Source organism: Lynx canadensis, chromosome D1, assembly GCF_007474595.2.
Source record: "Lynx canadensis isolate LIC74 chromosome D1, mLynCan4.pri.v2, whole genome shotgun sequence".
NCBI classification, from domain to species: domain Eukaryota; kingdom Metazoa; phylum Chordata; class Mammalia; order Carnivora; family Felidae; genus Lynx; species Lynx canadensis.
Window position 1 is genome coordinate 22830432 of NC_044312.2, and position 19985 is coordinate 22850416.

At 40.7% G+C, this 19985-nt stretch overlaps 2 protein-coding genes across 9 annotated transcripts; one reads left to right on the top strand and one right to left on the bottom strand.

Annotated features, from left to right (window-relative positions):
• The first annotated feature begins 5555 nt into the window (after positions 1-5555).
• Positions 5556-17626, top strand: HYLS1 (HYLS1 centriolar and ciliogenesis associated). Of its 5 annotated transcripts, none has more exons than XM_030332411.1 (4): positions 5556-5671; positions 9005-9048; positions 13831-13949; positions 16335-17626. In XM_030332411.1, exons 3-4 carry the CDS (start codon positions 13936-13938, stop codon positions 17254-17256), a joined length of 936 nt encoding a protein of 311 aa, XP_030188271.1. In that variant the 5' UTR covers positions 5556-5671; positions 9005-9048; positions 13831-13935; the 3' UTR covers positions 17257-17626. The 5 variants fall into 5 exon arrangements, with proteins under 5 accessions (XP_030188271.1, XP_030188272.1, XP_030188269.1 ...); XM_030332409.1 differs by having other exon boundaries at positions 5557-5671; positions 16332-17626; XM_030332410.1 differs by lacking the exon at positions 5556-5671 and adding an exon at positions 5705-5835 and having other exon boundaries at positions 16332-17626.
• On the bottom strand, positions 10327-19793 carry PUS3 (pseudouridine synthase 3). 4 transcript variants are annotated; one of them, XM_030332407.1, is made up of 5 exons: positions 19741-19793; positions 12881-13307; positions 12207-12772; positions 11110-11300; positions 10327-10968 (listed from the first exon to the last, which is right to left on the bottom strand). In XM_030332407.1, exons 2-5 carry the CDS (start codon positions 13253-13255, stop codon positions 10658-10660), a joined length of 1443 nt encoding a protein of 480 aa, XP_030188267.1. In that variant the 5' UTR covers positions 13256-13307; positions 19741-19793; the 3' UTR covers positions 10327-10657. The 4 variants fall into 4 exon arrangements, with proteins under 4 accessions (XP_030188267.1, XP_030188268.1, XP_030188265.1 ...); XM_030332408.1 differs by lacking the exon at positions 19741-19793 and adding an exon at positions 18378-18394; XM_030332405.1 differs by lacking the exon at positions 19741-19793 and adding an exon at positions 16912-16998.
• Between the last annotated feature and the right edge of the window lie 192 nt (positions 19794-19985).

A 19985-nucleotide genomic window follows, 5' to 3' on the forward strand; every position in this document is an offset into this window, starting at 1 on the left:
AGATATCACCTCACGCCAGTCAGAGTGGCCAAAATGAACACATCAGGAGACTATAGACGCTGCAGAGGATGTGGAGAAACGGGAACTCTCTTGAATGCAAATTGGTGCAGCCACTCTGGAAAACAGTGTGGAGGTTCCTCAGAAAATTAAAAATAGACCTACCCTATGACCCAGCAATAGCACTGCTAGGAATTTACCCAAGGGATACAGGACTACTGATGCATAGGGGCACTTGTACCCCAATGTTTATAGCAGCACTCTCAACAATAGTCAAATTATGGAAAGAGCCTAAATGTCCATCAACTGATGAATGGATAAAGAAATTGTAGTTTATATACACAATGGAGTACTACGTGGCAATGAGAAAGAACGAAATATGGCCCTTTGTAGCAAAGTGGATGGAACTGGAGAGTGTGATGCTAAGTGAAATAAGCCATACAGAGAAAGACAGATACCATATGTTTTCACTCTTATGTGTATCCTGAGAAACTTAACAGAAACCCATGGGGGAGGGGAAGGAAAAAAAAAAAAGAGGTTAGAGTGGGAGAGAGCCAAAGCATAAGAGACTCTTAAAAACTGAGAACAAACTGAGGGTTGATGGGGGGGGGGGGGGGGGGAGGGGGGGTGATGGGTATTGAGGAGGGCACCTTTTGGGATGAGCACTGGGTGTTGTATGGAAACCAATTTGACAATAAATTTCATATATTGAAAAAAAAATAATTATAAGATATATGGGGATAAGAAAGAGTAAAAAATGATCATTCCTTCAGTGATGAAAGCCCAGGGAAATGATAAGATCACTGAAAGGAATATGGATATCATAAGGGTGAATCCAGAGGGAAACAATAAATAGTATTTTAGATATGTTGTATTTGGGAAGACAAAAAAAGGTATTCATGTAGAAATCTTAGTACACAGCAAAGATAAATTTTAGAAACCAGGGAAGAATAAGAATTGGAAATATTTTGAACTTATCTCACATAAAATGAGTTGTGGAAGCGATAAAACTATTCAGCTCTCCAAGGGGGAGAAAAGACTATACTCTGGAAACCAGCAACAGTTGAGAGGCAGAAGAGGAGAGGTGAGAGGAGAGCCAGGACAGGGTAACCTCAGAGAGTTCACCAGATGAGTTTCAAGAAGAGACTAGGCTGCTTTCTTTTCATTCTATACTCTTTCCTGGAAGACCTCATTCACACCCATTACTTAAACAACTATCCACCCACATGCAAATACTACAAGGCCATACTTTGCATCTGACCTCCACACTCAGATTTCCAACTGCCTAATTTTACCTCCACCTGGATGTCTCAAGGGCATCTCAAATTCACCATGCCCAAAATCTAACTCTGCCTGTCAAAATATGGTCTTCCAGAATTCTCCATCTCAGAAAGTGGCATCCAGCTGCAAAAACCAGAAACGTACAAATAATCCATGACCTATCTTCCATACATCAACCCCAGTCAATTCAAGGTCAAGTCATTATGAGTTTTATCCACTAAATAGCTATCTGTCTTCTCTCTTCTTGCTATTTCTGGCTGTTCGCATCCTCACCTAAGCCACCACCATGTTCTGCCTAAAATACTGCAACTGCTTCTCATTTGTACTTCACATAATCTTGCCCCCTCAGATGCGTTCTCCTCAATGCATCCAAGACAAAATTTCAAATGCACATATGAATGTGTCACATAACACATCCCAATCTTCACTTTAGTGAGTTTCCACAGTTCTTAGGAAAAAATCAAATTCTTTGTCTTGGCCTACATGACCTACATAACCTGGCCCTTGCCTACCTCTTCCGTCTCACCTCTACCCTCTCTTTGCTGGTCTTCTTTCAATTTCTTGAATCTTCCAATCTTCCACCCCCAATAGGCCTTTGCATATGCTTTTCCTTCTGCCTAGAAATCTCCTTTCACCCCCATCTCACCCTTCCACATTTTCCCTACTATCCTTTAGCTCTTTGTTCAGTGGCACTATGTCAAATCTCCCCATTATTAGATGTTCTTATGAGAACATTTGCCTCTCTTTAGCACTGGACAGAATTGTAATTTTACAATAATTTGTGATTGTTTGATAAATGTTATTTTCTCCTACCCAACTGGAAGCTTTATAAGGGCAAGGATCATGTCTTTTTATTCATCATCAAATCACTAAGACATGGCACAGTACCTAACATAGGTATTGTGAAACCAAGTAAAGGCTACCTCATTTAAAATGGAGCTGAGAGGTCAGAAAGGGGAGGTTTCATGCCCTACAGTTCATTGTCAATTATAGATTCCCCAATAAAAAGCGATGTGCCTTGCATTTCCAAAAGGAAGAAGCCTATACTCGACTACCCCAGAAAGAAGAAGGAGGCTTTTTCTACTTGCCTGACAACAGCCCAACCAATGAGAGACTGTCACAACTCAGCCAATGAAAACCCTAGAATACTTCAAATTCCCAGTTTACTCCAAAGTACTTTTTGCTTACAACAGCCCCTCCTAACTTCCTCCTTTCCTCTACAAAAGAATGTCTCTCCTTTGTTCTCTGTATTTGCCCATCATTTTGCTAAACCTTGCATGTCCCAGGTTACAGTCCCAGGTAACAATCCCCTGCTATTCCCAAATAAACCAATTTTTGCTGGTAAAACAACTGACAGTTTTATTTTTAAGGTTAAGTGCTCAACAAATATTTGCTGAATAAATTATCAAACAGTCTCAAAAAAAAAAAAAAGAGAGAGGAAGAGAGAGAGAACGGGAACTGAGGAAAACAACTAGAGATGACGGTTAAGAAGATCACTAGTTACATTTGAGAGTACACTTTGAATACACTGATGAGCATAGAATCCAGAATGCAGGGACTTAAGAAACAACTGAGCAATGGGAATAGAGAGGAGAAATTGGACAAGTAGGCTGATAGGAGGCGGCAGCAGGGTAGAGAGAGCTGTTTTCATTTTGCTTTGCTTTTCTTTTTTTAAATTTTTTTAAATTTGTTTATTTATTTTGAAAGGGCAAGCAAGCACAAGCAGGGGAGGAACAGAGAGAGAGAGGGAAAGAGAGAGAATCCCAAGCAGACTCCACATCGTCAGCACAGAGCTAGTTGCAGGGTTTGAACTCATGAATGGTGAGATCATGACCTGAGCCGAAATCAAGTCAGATGCGTAACCTGACTGAGCCACCAGGGCAACCCCTCATTTTGCTTTTCTTTATGCCATTGTTTTTCTCTGTATTTCCAAGACTAAAGAAGGAAGAATTGCAAATGTTAGAGTCAGGAGATAATGAGTCAGGTAAGAGAGGGCTACAGTTGAAGAAGTTTGAAAATGTCAACAAAGGGGTGAGGTGAGCAAACATATCATAAAGGAGGGATTACCTTAAGCATGACAATATAACCAACTGAAAGTAATATTTCAAGCACAGAAAAAGATGCTGATGGGTTAATAAACCTAAGTAGGGAAAGCATCTAAAAGAGACCTCTGTTATAAGTGAGAGGTAAGGAAACCATATTAAATTGCATAAATTAAATGTAATCAGCAAAATCCAGATTATGGGAAACTCCATAGGACCAACAATGTGCTTCCCTCAACAAACTGCACAAGAAGAAAATGGAGGAGGAATTTATAAAAGAAATGTAAATGAAACAACCAGTCACAATGTGTGGACTTGATTGGATCCTGGTTCAAACAAACAAGGGGAAAAAAAAATGAGACAAGTAGAAAATCAAACACTGGTTATTTGATGCTATTAATGAAATATATTAGATATTTTAGGTGTGGTAATAGTATTGTGGTTATGCTTTTTAAAAGTCTTTTGTAAAAATATCATATGTAATAATAGATTTCAGATGCCTGATATTCTCTTCAAAACAATATAAAAGTAGGTACATGGATAGTGATATAGAATCAACAAGATTGGTCATGAGTTAATAATTATTGGAACTGGGCATTGAGTTCATGGGGCTTCATTACATACAATTTTTTTATGTGTTTGTAACTTTCCTTAATAAAAATTTTTAAGGATACAATTTGGTTTTCAAGAATAGGATTTTCTTTTATATGCTGTATTTTAGACGGCCTTAGTTAAGGTTTCTTGACCTGGGTGTAATGTATTTCAGAGAATCATGAAGATTATTAAATCAGATCTAGGCAAAGTTGGAGTATAGTGATCCACCAAAAAACAAGGACTGAGTTGAACACAAGATACCACTTGAAATATGACAGGAGATAGATCCTTTAAGTTGTTATCAATTAAAGGTTTTTAAAAATCAAACTTTAACATAAAGGATAACAAGAAAATAATTGGGGGCGGAGGTAAGGAACATGTTAAATGATCAAAGCAGTAGGTAAGAAAAATGACTCTACTCTTGTTTCTAAAACACATTGAGGAGATTTGATGTCAAAGAAAAGGTCATGCAGGTGTAAGACAACCAAACTAGAACAAGGGATATTTGCCCATGAGGAAAGAAAAGAATGTGTGGCACTAAAGTGGTATTGACTGAGATTGAAATCTAGGGCGTAGGGTCATTCAAATCTTTACAACCTACTTTCTGCCATCTTGTTTAGTCCTTTTTCTTTCCCCCAACAAATCCAAAGTGACTTAGAGCTAGTGCAAAGGCCCCGAGACTAAGAGGGAAGAATAAGAGGCAATGTGAAATGGATTAAATATGATCTTCTCTCTCTCATTGAATCCTGGATTTAAGAAATAATACAAATTTGTCATCCAGCGCCTATTTGTGTAAATTGGGATCCAGAACGCTCAGGACTTGGCAGGACAAATTGTTTAGTTATGTTGCAGGGCAATGACTAGAAAATGCTGAGTCGTGGGGACCTCTACTCATTTTCTTTTCTAGATCTCATCCTCAGCAATTCCCAAAGCGGGTACATACACAAACACACACACGTTTTTTTTAAGGAGTATGGCTATGTCAAGGGAGCAGACGGGAGCACTCCGAAGGAAAACCCCAAGTGAGTGCCAATCCTAGCAAGAAGTCAGCATGGCTGGAGCACAAGTGCAGAGTAACATTGGTACGCACGGGAGACACAGCAACCCGTCAAATCAGAAGCCACGGAAAGGATTCAAAGAGCGTGCACAGAACCTGCGTATGTCAGACCCCAAGGGGTCTGTCTGAAAAAGCTGGAGGCTGGAGATGCTCCAGCTGAGCTCTGAGGACCTTCAGTTCCAACACCACCCACCCCCCGGGGCCGCCCCAAATTGGGAAGGGCGGACATTCGTTCCACTGAGATGAACGGAACGTTAAGGCCGTCCCTCCCAAAACTCAGCTAACTTGCCGTTAACCGAGGTTAGGGAGTCCCCTCCTTCTCTACCCGTAGGCCTGAAGGCGCCGCAGAGACAGTTCCGGGTTACGCGCCAGAGCAAGGGGAGGTTCGCACAGTTCCGAATCCACGCCTCAAATCCCGGGCTTCCTTCCGCCAGTGGAGGAAGGCAAGAGAAAATGGGCACCAATCAGAATGTAGACATGGAAGACGTTCATGGTCAGAACCAATAGGAGAACTGGAGGGCGGGGCCGAGGATGCAAGTTCGCTCTTCTAGTTTAAACCGCGGCGGCCAGGCGTTAACTGTAGCTTGGAGGTTGGGTGTGCCGTGCGCCTGCGCGAGCTGCTGGACGCTAACGGAATCCTGCGGAGCTTCGCTAGGCCGGCAGCGGGAGTCGGTGCGGCGAGCGGACCTCGGCGGGGCCGGTAAGCGGGTAGAGACTGGAATAGGGGGCGCACGGGCCCACGGGGGCCGATCGCCCGCCGTGCGGAGAGGTCGAGGTCTGGATAGCACGGAATGGGAGTACCCTCACTGGTGCGCCGTCTCACGTCCGACATACCTTCCAAACCCGGGTTTACTGCTTCCCAAGGTTGGTGTAAGCTGTGTCGTGCTGTGCCCTTGGCGTGCCTGAGCCCCTTGAAGTCACAGTGGGCTCCCGTGGCGCGCCCGACGTCCACTGCCAGCCCGATGGCTGCCCTGGCTGGCACCTCCGTAGCCCAGAGGGCTGCAGGGGAAGGGGGTGGTGTAGCCGCGGGAGCCGGGTTCCCCGGAGGCCGCCAGCATCCGAGGCGACGACCGCGCCCGAGGCCAGGTGGGCACCAGGTGGCCTTTGTTGTTGGGCAGCGACCAGTCTTCCCAGCCGGTAGTTGCGCCCTTTGTGAACTTCTGGGTGTAACCGTGCGAGCAGCTCTCTCGCTAGTGAGTTAGGATAGGGTGGAAAAACGAACCCTGTAGCCCTACCCCAGATGAAAATAAACCTTTTTTCTGATTGTAAAGTTATACCGTCCCGTTGATTTTAGAAATAAATCCAAGAAGAACGAACGTATAAAGGAAAAAAGGAAGAAAATTCTAGATATTCCACTGGGCCACAGATAACCATCAAAAAAACCCACTTCATATTTGGGTTCCCTTCAGATATATGCGTTTTGAGTATATATACCTAATTATACTCATAAAATATATTTGGTTTTATGTAATTGTTTTAAATATGATAAAGCATAGTCATTTAAAAAGCAGATTATGCCTTAGTAATATTTTAGGAGCACGTGACTGTCAAATATAGATAAAGCATTATCATTTTTTTTTTCAACGTTTATTTATTTTTGGGACAGAGAGAGACAGAGCATGAACGGGGGAGGGGCAGAGAGAGAGGGAGACACAGAATCGGAAACAGGCTCCAGGCTCTGAGCCATCAGCCCAGAGCCCGACGCGGGGCTCGAACTCACGGACCGCGAGATCGTGACCTGGCTGAAGTCGGACGCTTAACCGACTGCGCCACCCAGGCGCCCCAAGCATTATCATTTTTAATGGATGCATGGTACTTCTTACAATGGCACTACTGTACAATATATTATTTAACCAGTCCCCTCACGATGGACACTTGTTTTTCCAGTTTCTTCATCATAAAATAGCATGGTGGTGGTTACATGTACGTATACATGTTTGCATTCTTGTTCAATTTATCTCCTTAGAATAATTCTTGGAAGTGGATTATGGCTTAGACATTGTGGTGCAGTTTAAATTGTGATTCATAATGCCAAGCTGCCCTCTAGAAAAATTGATATCCCCCCCATCTACACACACACAGTGTGTAGGGTGCTTATTTCTCCACACTCCGACTGACACTGGGTATGAGAAAATCTTACCAATCTGAAAAGACATCTTAATGTCTTTATTTCCGTTATTAATGAGATTAAACATTTTCTGTGTGTATTAGTCATTATTTCTTTGGGAAATTTTCTGTCTTTCCTTTATCTGGTCCCCTATTCTGGTGCATTTACCTTTTACTAGCTTTCTAAGAGGAATTTGAATTAGTGATTTTGAACCTGTTGCACATATATTTTCCCCAGTTATCCCTTGGATTATGGTTGACTTTTGCTGGGTGTTTTGTTTTCTCTTGTTTTGCTCCAATGTTGTGGTTCTTTAAGCTGCTTGCTTTGTTCCAAAGTTGTGGTCCTTTCAGCTACTTGCTTACTTCTCCCCAGAGGTAGAGAAATTTGTTGTAACTCTACAGTAGCCTCCCTGTAATGGTTAGAATCTAACTAGTATCCCAGTTTAAAATCCTCCCCTTTCACCCTTGAAATCCTTGCACTTGGAACTACTAAACCTGGGATACCAAGTTGCTTAGGATTTTTGAAGAGAAGGCACTACTGGGTATTTTGGTCAATATTATCAGTGTCTACAAAATATAAGCTGCTCTAGCTTCTATGTGACAGGTTCCTCCTAAGTAAAGGGAAAGGATTATCAGGTCTTTATTAAAAAGAAAGAACTTACAGTTACCTATGAGCTTTACTACAGTTTATGTTTTACTATTTGCAAACACCCTTCTTCATACATTGAAGAAAAAGGAGTGTGCCATAATTTAAATGCAAACAAAATAACATGTTAATCACTGTATAGTATAGTAGATATGACATTAAAAAAAATCTCTTTGGGCTTTAGTATTGGAGATCTTCCTAGCCCAGAGTCCTATTCCATTTCTGTCCCTGCTTTATTCTGTTTTATCTTTTTAGTAGGTAGTTTTGTATTGCATGAACATTGGAATAAATGGTGTAATACCTCTCACAAAGCACCATTTTATTTGTATACATACCATATATGTGTATGTTACATATAATACATATTATGTGTTATATCTTCATATATAATGTATATAATCTCATTTAATTCCTTCCATTTTTCCAATGAAGAAAATAAGATCTAAGGCCTACTTCTGACTCCATACCGTGAGTCAGAAACTGAAATTTATAATAAATATTACCTCAGATAACGTAAGTAATTTTGCAAAGTTACATTTTAGGATGCATCATTGCTTCATCTGTGATGATTGTCCTGATTGTATCTATGGTAACTACCAAAAAAATAATGTCACTAGGGGCGCCTGGATGGCTCAGTCGGTTAAGCGTCCGACTTCGGCTCAGGTCATGATGTCACGGTCCGTGAGTTCAAGCCCCGCGTCGGGCTCTGTGCTGACAGCTCAGAGCCTGGAGCCTGTTTCAGATTCTGTGTCTCCCTCTCTGTCTGACCCTCCCCCACTCATGCTCTGTCTCTCTCTGTCTCAAAAATAAATACACGTTAAAAAAAATTTTTTTTTTAAAATGTCACTAAATGCTTATTCTTCTAGATTTGATAGTATAGTTTAATTAATCTTGAAAGAATTTTAAGATCTAAGACCCTGTTCCTCTAACTCCTTTGCTTCTAAGGAATCTTCCAAGCATTGCGTTTTAGTGTTTTTTGTCCCATGTATTGTTTCTTTAAAGTTGAATTTTTAGGGGCGCCTGGGTGGCGCAGTCGGTTAAGCGTCCGACTTCAGCCAGGTCACGATCTCGCGGTCCGTGAGTTCGAGCCCCGCGTCAGGCTCTGGGCTGATGGCTCGGAGCCTGGAGCCTGTTTCCGATTCTGTGTCTCCCTCTCTCTCTGCCCCTCCCCCGTTCATGCTCTGTCTCTCTCTGTCCCAAAAAATAAATAAACGTTGAAAAAAAAAAAAATTTTAAAGTTGAATTTTTAAAATAGTGATTTCTTAAACTCTTCTTTTCCAGGTTTTTCTCGAAAACTAATGGCAGTGGAGGTACATTGAAATAAGGTAGGAAATTGAAAAAAATAAAATGCTTTGGTTTGTCCTTCCATGTTTAAGTGAGGATATTCTACTATACTCAATGATTACATTAAAAACAAAAGGATCCTGACATCAAAATTAAAGAGGAAGGCTATCTATATATCTCTATCTCTATCTAGATAGATAGATAGATATATTTTTTTTAGCAGGGGTGGGTCAGAGAGGGAGAGGGAGAATCCAAAGCAGGCTCCATGCTGTCAGTGCAGAGTGGAGATGTGGGGCTCAAACTGCTGAACCATGAGGTCATGACTTGAGCTAAAACCAAGAGTTGGAGGCTTAAGTGACTGAGTCACCCAGGCGCCCCAAGAATGTTTGCAACTTATGTAAAAGGTGGTGAAGAAGATGATGACTATGCAACTGAGACCATTTGTGGCTCACACAGCACTAGACTGATAAACTTTCTAAGAGATGCTGTGCTTTATTGAGTTAGGCCATTTTCAGGTAGTATTGTGCCTGGTATAAACCAATGTATCAAATATTTAACGGACTAAATTTCTTACTTTTAATTTCTCTTTTAAAAAATAAGACACTCAGGCAAAGCTCTTTATGAGAATTCAGAGTAGTGAATATTTCATTTGCTTTTTTCTTTTAATTTTTTTAATGTTTGTTTATTTTTGAGAGAGAGAGAGAGAGACAGAGAAAGAGCATGAGTGGGGGAGGGGCAGAGAGAGAAGGAGACACAGAATCCGAAGCTGCCTCCAGGCTCTGAGCTGTCAGCACACGGCCTGATGCAGGGCTCAAATTCACAAGAGTACAAGATCATGACCTGAGTCAAAGTTGGATGCTTAACCAACTGAGCCACCCAGGCGCTCCATTCATTTGCTTTTTTTTTTAAATTTTTTTTTTTTTAACGTTTATTCATTTTTGAGACAGAGACAGAGCATGAATGGGGAAGGTCAGAGAGAGAGGGAGACACAGAATCTGAAACAGGCTCCAGGCTCTGAGCTGTCAGCACAGAGCCCGACGCGGGGCTCGAACTCACGGACCGCGAGATCATGACCTGAGCCGAAGTCGGACGCTTAACCAACTGAGCCACCCAGGCGCCCCCATTTGCTTTTTAAAAAGACAAAAATAACAGGGGTGCCTGGGTAGCTCAGTCAGTTGAGCATCCTACTCTTGATTTTGCCTCAGGTATGATCCCAGGGTCGTAAGATCAAGCCTCACTTTGGGCCCAGTGCTGAGCGTGGAGCCTGCTTAAGATTCTCTCTCCTCTCTCTCTCAAAATTAAATAAACAGCATAACAAGTTAGACACTTGTAGGATCAGGCTTTAATGAATTTGAGGCACAGGTTTCCACATGTATGTAAACCCCATTTCACAATTGCTTTTTGCTTCTTCCATCTCTTAATCCTTTTGGACAGGAATGAGAATGTTTGAATTCTCTTACTCAAGTAGGAGCTTCCTTCACAGGGCTTAATGTTCTTTTGGTTTGGGGGTTTTTGGGGGGGGGTTCTTGTTTTATTTTTTCAAAGAGCTGATAATCTGAATTTTTAGGTCTTCTTGTAGTACATATTTTCTTGTATTTCTTTCTCTCCACCTACCACTAGCTGCTTGTTGCCTCCAAGATTCTCTTATGGTTAACTGATGCTTTTAATTTCTGTATCAACACAGACTCTCTTTGTTGGTTTCTCCAAAAGAGTATTTTCTTCCTCCATTATATCATGACAGTCCCTTTTGGCTTTTGTTTCTTCCTCAAGGAATGAATGTGGGTGCTCGATACGTCCCCTACGTACAAAATGCTGGATCCGGGATTCTAATCCTTGGCATTTAGGACGATCCATTAGTGGTTTATATGTGCGCATTTTCACTCCTTCTACAAAGGCACTGGTCTGCTTTATGACAGAGGGCTTAACATTTCTCCATTCTATCATTCCATCCATCTCTGGTCCTATAATACATACAGTCATATGTTACATGGATACTTTACCACAGTAGAATCACCTCCAAACTTTACATAAATCTGCTCCCATAACCCCACATAACTTTGGTTCTGGTAAATAATCGTCTCTTAGGATTACCCCTGTCATACCTGTCCCACAGGGTACTGCAACACAGTCCAGTCCTTGTAGCATGCTATACAACATGTGAGTTTTCACAGCATGATTAGCCCATAGTTGTTGTAGGTGGGTAACATTGAACTCCTGAACCTCTCGGTCATAAATCCACTTGACATTTTCAAACTTACAGTCATACAAGACTAGAGGAAATTCTACAGCCATACTAGAGGGAAAAAGAGACAAGAAACAGTATGAAAATACACAGCAGCCATCCAACAGTTTTCAAATACAAGTGGCGGGGGGAGGTAGTTGGATTAAAAGGAGGGGAAAATCTTCGTCAGTACTGAGTAACAGATAAGAAAGCAAAAAACACCATCCCTAACCTTGAACAACTTTATATTTGAAAGACAAAAACAAAAACACAACACAGCAAACCATGAATCAACTGGTTAGGCCTCAACCATAATGCTATAACATTATTTTTTACATTTTTTCCCAACTTGTTGATTTTGCAGTATCGTAGCCAGTGAGGTTTATCCAAGGTGTGATTATTGCTAATTGAAAACATTTTTATGAACTGGTAATTTTGCATAGTATGAAGTAAAAAACTAGATTTCACTGCTTTAGAAATGAACTGTTAGTCTGTCTGGCCTCAGCCTAGTCTCAAAAGTCTAACTATTCTTCCTACCTTTCTTGCCATTTCAGACACTGAAAATAAGGAAAAATTCAAAAGTACAGTAGTATGACTGCCCAATAATATAAAGCAAGGAAGATTTATATGAATAGTTTGAATGCTCACTTTTAAACTTCACCAGAACCTAATAATAATACCCTTAAAATAAATTCAGGGGAAAAAACATTTAGGAATGAATGTTATTTTATTTAAGGGGACTGGTCCAAATACCTATTCCTTACTAATGGGATAGAACAACAAGAGAAGAAAAAGATAGCCCTCCTGCATATTCATGACATTCTCAAAGTTAGATTCAAAGCTTCAAGAAGACAAAATAAGTGACCTAGTTAATTAGACAGTTGTTGGGAGAAGATATGTTAACCTTTAATTATTTAAAAATTTTAATATATTTAAAAATATTCTAACAGCAACAATTGTCTTTTGTTTTTAACGTACCTGTACTGAGGTTTCTGGGGGTTTTTCTCTATGTTCAGCAGCTCATCAATAATCTCTGGCTTCTCCATTCCTTGGCCAATCAGAAAAAGGATAGCCATCATACAGCGGACTTGATGATAAAGGAATGCCTGGCCAATCACTTCAAACTGACATAACTGGAAAGGTTCTTGCCAGCTCTCCTTATCCAGACTCTGGCCCACTAGCTGTACTTGAGCAGACAGAATAGTCCTCTGAAAATTGATCACTCCGTTGGCTACATCCATTTTACATAAGTTCCTAAAATCATGTGTGCCAACATACTTCTGAGCTGCATCGTTCATGGCCACAATGTCTAAATCAGCACGAGGGAAAAAATAGCGGTAAGTCCGCTCAAGACAGCTGAACCTAGCACTGAAGCTAGGTTCCACAGGGGCCCAGGCCAGTACACGGATGTCTGGAGGGAGTACCCGATTGAGAATGTGGGTATAGCGGATCTCTTTAGCAGCATCACTGACTTCATCTTTTAAATTACAATCCTCTGAAGTCCTGTCCTTTGGAAAGTGAGAACGAAGGTCAAGAGAAATCACCTATGGAATTAAAGGAAGATGGTTGTTTTAAAGACACAATCTGAATTCTATGTGCACCTAGAATACATGGGTATCACTTGCTTTAAGAAACAGTATGGTGGCCCTTACCTGTCCAAAGGCACTGACTCCTTTGTCTGTTCGCCCACAGCGGTGATAGTTGGATGTCTGTCTGCTTTCTACTAGTCGAGTCTTGGTTAGAGCCTCAAACAGTTTCTCTTCAATTGTATTGTTTGTGTTTTCCTGACTGGCAAAGCCTTGGTATCCCCAGCCCAAATAGGCTATCTTTAGAGCTACATGTCTTTGACCATGAGCACTGAAATCAAATGCACGCTTAGCTTTTCCAGCTCCTAAAGAATTTTCTCTCACGGTTGAGTCTTTGTTGTTGGTCTGTTCTTTTTTAAGTCTCTGTACCTCCTGCTCCAGTTCCTGTACTCTTTTTAGGAGTTTGACAGTTTGGGTTCTGTCTATGTCACTTTCAGCCATGATAAAAGACAACCAACCCCAGGGATAAACAAATCATATAGGTCCACTCTACCTGAAAAAAGAGTAAAAGGATACAACAGTTTCAATGCGGATTACTTTGGTGATGTCCATATCATTCCATCATCTGCAAATAGTACCTAAGATTTAATTTAATGCCTAAAGGATATATTTTGCTTCTGCCCAGGGAGGCAAGCATTAGCTTAATTGTTCTGGGTTGATCATCCATAGATACTGTTCTTTTCTATCCTGTCTGGCCAGTTCACAGGGGAAAAGGAAAGGAGCATCAAGAAATGGCATTGTTAAAGTTTAGTCAGAATTTAGGGAAAATATTTGTAGATCCCATTTCTCTCTGCTTCATTAGCTGTGATGATTTTTTTGATGATGATCGTGTTTTTGATATTTTTTCCTTAAAACATTTCCTTTTGACTTCTCATTACACTTGTCTAATCTTTCTAATCTTAAAATCTGTTCATATGGAATATATATGTCTACTCAGTTTCCACTGCTTTCCAGTATTTCATATAAAACGAGTGGCTTGTATATTCTGTCCTCTAACACTCAGTTCTGTCTTAAAGGTGGTACGGCAGAAGCTAGCCTGACTGACGAAACTTGTCAATGATTGTACTTCATATTGCAAGGAGAGCCTGAAGTCAAGGGTTTCCCACTCTTAAGTGGTTTTGATGGCAGAGAGAAGGTAATTAAGCATCATGATCTTTTTTTAAGTTGAATTTCTGTTCTATACCTCTAGCTATTGAAGAGTCAATCTGGAAAATGTAATTAACATGTTGAAATTCCTGACATATTTCAAAATTCTAGCGTTGAATATACTACATCCTTAAAATTGGGACAGTGCTAGACAGTCCATGACTGGTGGTCACTTTATATGGATTGTCACCAAATGTGTTCTAAGGCTATGTTATCTGGGTAGCTCATTTAGTTTCTGGCCTTTGAGAGTTTCTGTATCTATGATATGTTAAAAGTTTAAATACAAAAAAAATGAAACTATAACAAATACTAGAAGAAAACTTTTCTTTTATAGTCTTGGAATGTGAAAGGCATTTCTATGTAAGATACTATAGAAGCCCAGAAAATATATACATCTGTTTTAATTTAAGGATCAATAAGAGAAAGTCCAACAACCAGAGAGATAAATGGGAAAGGAAAAGCATTTCATACAAAAAGAGAAAAACAGCTGATAAAAGTGTATGAAAAGTTGTTCAGTTCTACTCAATGTAAATACCATTTACAGGAGAACTATTTTTCATCCAGCTGACTGCAGAGGAGGTTTGACAGTACACCACTTTGGAGAGGGAATGGAGAAGCAAGCTCTGGAAGATGCTGTCAGTACAGCCTCTTCACAGGGCAGTTGACAACATCCATCAAATTGAGCACACACATATCTTTTGACCCACCTACTCCATTTCTAGAAATTTTACATACACGTGGGCTTGCACAAGTATGTAAAAACTTGAAAGATACTTGGAACATTCATTTTTAACAAGACTGTAACCTAAATTAAATCAGGGGCTGAAACGAATAAATTAGGGCACATCCATATGTCAGAATTCTGTACAACTTTAAACAAAATGAAGTCCATGTGTGCTGATCTCGCTGGATCACCAAGACCATCTTTAAGATTCAGGGGAGTTGCGGGATGCCTGGGTGGCTCAGCTGGTTAAGCGTCTGACTTTGGCTCAGGTCATGATCTCATGATTCTTGGGTTCAAGCCCCGCATCAGGCTCTGTGCTGACAGCTCAGAGCCTGGAGCCTGCTTCGGATTCTGTGTCCTCCCTCTCTTTGCACCTCCCCCCTCATGCTCTGTCTCATTCTGTCTCAAAAATAAATAAGTGTTAAAAAAAAAAAAAAAAAGAGATTCAGAAGAGTTGTATAATATGCTCCTTTATGGTATAAAAATGTACATATGAATATGGAAGATTACTAGAGAAAGTGTAAGAAACTACCTTTTGAGAGTGAGACTTGGTGGGGGAAGTGGGGAATCCTTATTTAAAATGACCATGTGCAGTACAGCATAGGAAATCTAGTCATTATTGTATATATAGTATTGTAATAACATGTCATGGTGACAGACAGTAGCTATACTTGTAGTGAGCTTAGCATAACCTATAAACTTGTCAAATGTACAACTGAAGCTAATGAATATTGTATGCCAACTGTATTTTAATTAAAAAAAATTCCCACGTGCATGTACTAGTTTTTCAATTTAATTTAAAAAGAAAAATTGTAGGGCATAAAAGTCCTTATTAGAAAGAAAGAAAAATTGTAGGGATACAGGAAATAGTGTGGGCAGTAGCTACCTGTCCTAGATCCAGTCCAGAAACTAGCATTGGGCATTTGGCTGGTTGATTGGGGTTTAAAAGTTAGTTCAGTGACAGGGTACTGAGATGAACAGATTTAGCTTGGCAACTAATGACACATTAAAATCACTTAAGCATACAAGTGTTTATGTGCATATCACTGCTTTGTGATGGTTTTGGATTAAATCACTCTCATCGGTAAAAGCAAGGACTGAAGCCAGACTGCCTGAGTTAGACTTCCAACTCCATCACTTACAAGCTGTGTAACCTTGGACTAGTTCTTTATGCCTCATGTTATTCATCTGTGGAAAACCGGTAATAAGAGTACCAGTTAGCTCACAGGATTCCATGAATTAGTAAATGTTAAGCACATAGAACAATGCTAGATACACAAAGTGCTCCTCAGTGTAAGTTGCATAATATATGTTAAGCATTATGTCTCAAGCTCTTTTTCTGCCTCACCTGTACTGTCCTAGGAGCTACTACAGGTAGCAGAACTACCAGGCATTAGAAAGTGAGAGCAAACAAGAGAGTGGAAATGAAAGCAGCTGGTAGATTTTCTGGAGCTGAGTTAATGCCCCTCCAAACCGCCACCATACTACCCTGTTCTAAAATCTGTATTTTATTACAGAACTATTACATTTATGATTGCCTTAGCCATTCTTTCTCCATTTGACTACAATAAAATAATACACAAGAAGGGAATGAACAGTTAATGAGCTGGGAATTATCAGAAAACTGATCAGTATTTTTTCTTCCAGAAGGTCCTACAGTGGAGGGGAAGCAATGGAGGAACTCATGGGACCCAGTGGACAAAAATGGGCCAATATGGATCCAGAAGAAAGAATGTTGGCAGCCACTACAGCTTTTACCCATATCTGTGCAAGGCAGGGTGAGGGAGATGTCAGGAGAGATGCCCAGTCTATGCAATATGATCCCTACAGTAAAGCCTCAATAATTCCAGGAAAGCAGCCTCTCCCTGTGCAACTGCAGTACCCACACGTAGAAAGTAATGCCACTTCAGAAACAGTCTCAGAGGCCTCTCAAAGACTCCGAAAGCCAGTGATGAAGAGAAAGGTGTTGCGGAAGAAGCCAGGAGGGGAAGTCTTAGTGACAGATGAGTCAATTATCAGTGAATCGGAGTCTGGTACAGAAAGTGATATGGATCTCTGGGACTTAAGACAAAAGCTGATGAGTCTGCAGTTCCAGGAAGACAGGGAATCTCCAGCTGACATTTCACAAAAATTTAATTTACCACATGAATACCAAGGAATTTCTCAAGATGAGCTCATTTGCTATCTACGAAGAGAAGGAACGGCCCCTCCAGCTTATGAACAAGACCTGATTGTTGCCAGTCGACCAAAGTCCTTTATTCTCCCAAGGCTGGACCAGTTGAGCCGAAACCGGGGCAAGGTAGACCGCGTAGCCCGATACTTTGAGTACAAACGAGACTGGGACTCAATAAGGTTACCTGGTGAAGATAATAGAAAGGAATTACGCTGGGGTGTCCGAGAGCAGATGCTTTCTCGAACAGAACCCCAGTCCAAGCCTCAGCACATATATGTTCCAAACAATTACCTAGTGCCAACTGAGAAGAAAAGATCTGCCCTTCGCTGGGGTGTTCGTTGTGACCTCGCAAATGGTGTCATGCCCAGGAAGCTTCCCTTCCCTCTTTTTCCTTCTTAAGTGTTTTTTTAACCTCTTTTATGGGATTGTTTGGGGGTAACCTGGTTCTTTCTCTCTTTCCTTTTATTTAAGTAGAAACAACTAACTGAAAAGCCCATGGAACATTATAAAGACTTCACCTACCATTGGTCTTTCCTAAGTCTATATCTCATTGGTATTAAATACTACTTCACTTCCTAATGACCACTCTCAAATCCGGTAATTGCAAGACAAATGCCAGAGAAAGAAAAACAGATCTGGTCTTTCACTTTGTCAGAGAGCACTATTTCTGTTCTATACTGTTTTTAACCTTTGGCCAATGTGTGAGTTGCTGTCTTTAAAGTTGCTGGTTGTTAAGCTTACTCATTAAAGAATTTTTGGATTTTGTGAACTTGATCTTTTTTTTACTTCTACTTCCTAAGTAAGATGATCTCAAAACTGGGTTATGATTCTCCTTCCAATCATTACTTCCCTTCATACTCTCACCACTTAAATAATGAGCACCAGAGGAAAGGAACAAAAAACTGTCATTTACGCACACACTCCTTAAAGGAAGGAAGGAAAGTAGCAACACAGATGATCCTCCATCACTAAAGGAACATAGTAAATCCAGAAAACTTAAGTGATCTTTTTAAAACTTAATGTTTTTTTTTGAGAGTGTGCAAGCACGTGTGCATGAGTGGGGGAGGGGCAGAGAGAGAAAGAGGGAGACAGAATCTGAAGCAGGTTGCAGGCTCTGAACTGTCAGCACAGAGCCCGGCGTGGGGCTTGAACTCACAAACTGTAAGATCATGACTTGAGCTAAAGTCGGACCCTTAACCGACTGAGCCACCCAAGAGCCCCAAGTGATTTTCAATAGATGCTCAGTAACAGTACTACATGACATACAGAATTCTAACCCAAGTTTAATTCCAGAATTACTTCAATAATGCATTGCCCTCCAATTGTCACTTCTAGAATACCATGCTTTTTATAATTTGCCACTGAGATTTTCTTGGAAATTATGCTTGTTGCTTGAAGGCTATTCCCACTATTAAACAGAACTTCTTCACTACGAATACTATCTGTAACTAGATGCAGACACAAATATCCAAGTGAATCTGGCCTATTTGGGTACAGACCAAAATGCTAATTCTGTTCACCTTAAATTGGTTCTATTCTTGATGCCTCTAATCCAACGAGGAACATCTAGAATCTGGAGACTGTCATTTGTAGCATTTGAAGCCATCAGAGGGACAGCAGAAACAGTTTGCTTGTTCAAGGGAAAACAGCTGTGCAACATAAAAATGAACAACTTTGACCATTACTATCTGCTAAAATATACTTGCTCCATAATGTTTGGGCCACATTCATCCAGTTCCACTGGAAGGCATTTATCAGGGAAAGAATCAGTGACTCAAAGATAGATGTGGGATATGCTCACTGTAAAGTAAAAATTGCAAACTATCCAACAGTGAAATGATTAGGAATATCGTCCACTGAAAATAATGGGAAGCTATTAACAAAGTGCAAATTAAGTGAAACCAGTTGTAAACTATACAGTATGATCACAGTCATCTACACATGCAAAGCACAAGGAAAAATCAAAACCTTACTGGGTAATGAGATTAAAGGTAGTTTTTATACCTCTTTAAAAACCTTGAAAGCCACATGGCATTTTTATATGCAAATTACACCAATGACTTTATATTATCTCAACGCCCACTATCAACACATAGTTTTTAGTGACCTAGTTTAACCCTTTAACCAGAGAACTAGTCCAAAGGGCTTAAGCAGGTAGTAAGATTTGTGGCAAAAAGACTTGGGTCCAAGACTCCTGACAACGTGCATTGCTTCCTCCAGCACACCGCAGCACGCCCAACGCCTGGAAGGGGGCTGCCACATTACCACAACGAGGGAATCGTGTGTGCGCCGACCAAAGACTGTAAATATAATCAGCTATCGCTAGAGTTTCAATACGTTTTTTGAAGTTGAAAAGATTCAAATCTCAAAATATTAGTAACCAATAGGGTAGTAGAAAGCGTTCTCCGTGATAAACTTTATTTTAAACCAACGAGGGAAGGAGGAATAGACAAAGGATCAGGAGACACTATGATCACTAACAGTGAAAAGCAATCGCGTGGAAAGCAATCTCCTGAACAATTTTTTAAAAAGTCGCCACGCCTCCCTCTCCACAGACTATTGGAATCCTGACCTCTATTAGTATTTAGTTTTGTGACCAAACAATTCTGAGGCAGCAGAGACTTAACTCCACAGTCCAAGGGCCCTCTAAGTAAACCGAATTACAAGGAGTTCTTACTGCTGCGACTTTCTGCCAGGAGCATCAAGAAGCACCAGATACAAAAACAGGGTCCTAAGCGAGATCCCATATTCACCCACCAGCGCTTTCAAGAACAAGGTATGTAAAAGGGGGACTGGAAAAGAGAAACATCCAGCTGTCTATACATTTAGCGTTTCTCTTTGGAGAACCCAGAAGATAATTCATCCCCAAATCCCCTTACTTACCTTCCGGTTGTCGACCACGCAGCTTTTCCCGAGACAGGAAGCTGTCACTTTGCGTCTTCTGCGCGCGCGCCCAGGGTCTCATGGGAGATGTAGTCCACCCTTGTGGGAAATGTAGTTCCAAGAGAGACGCCAAAATCTGCCTAATATTTTCTAGTCTGACCACCATTTCCCCTCAGACAAAGCAGAACCTGGGACCTATGCTAACACAAGAATAAAATATAGGATAAATCTAGTGCTATAAAATA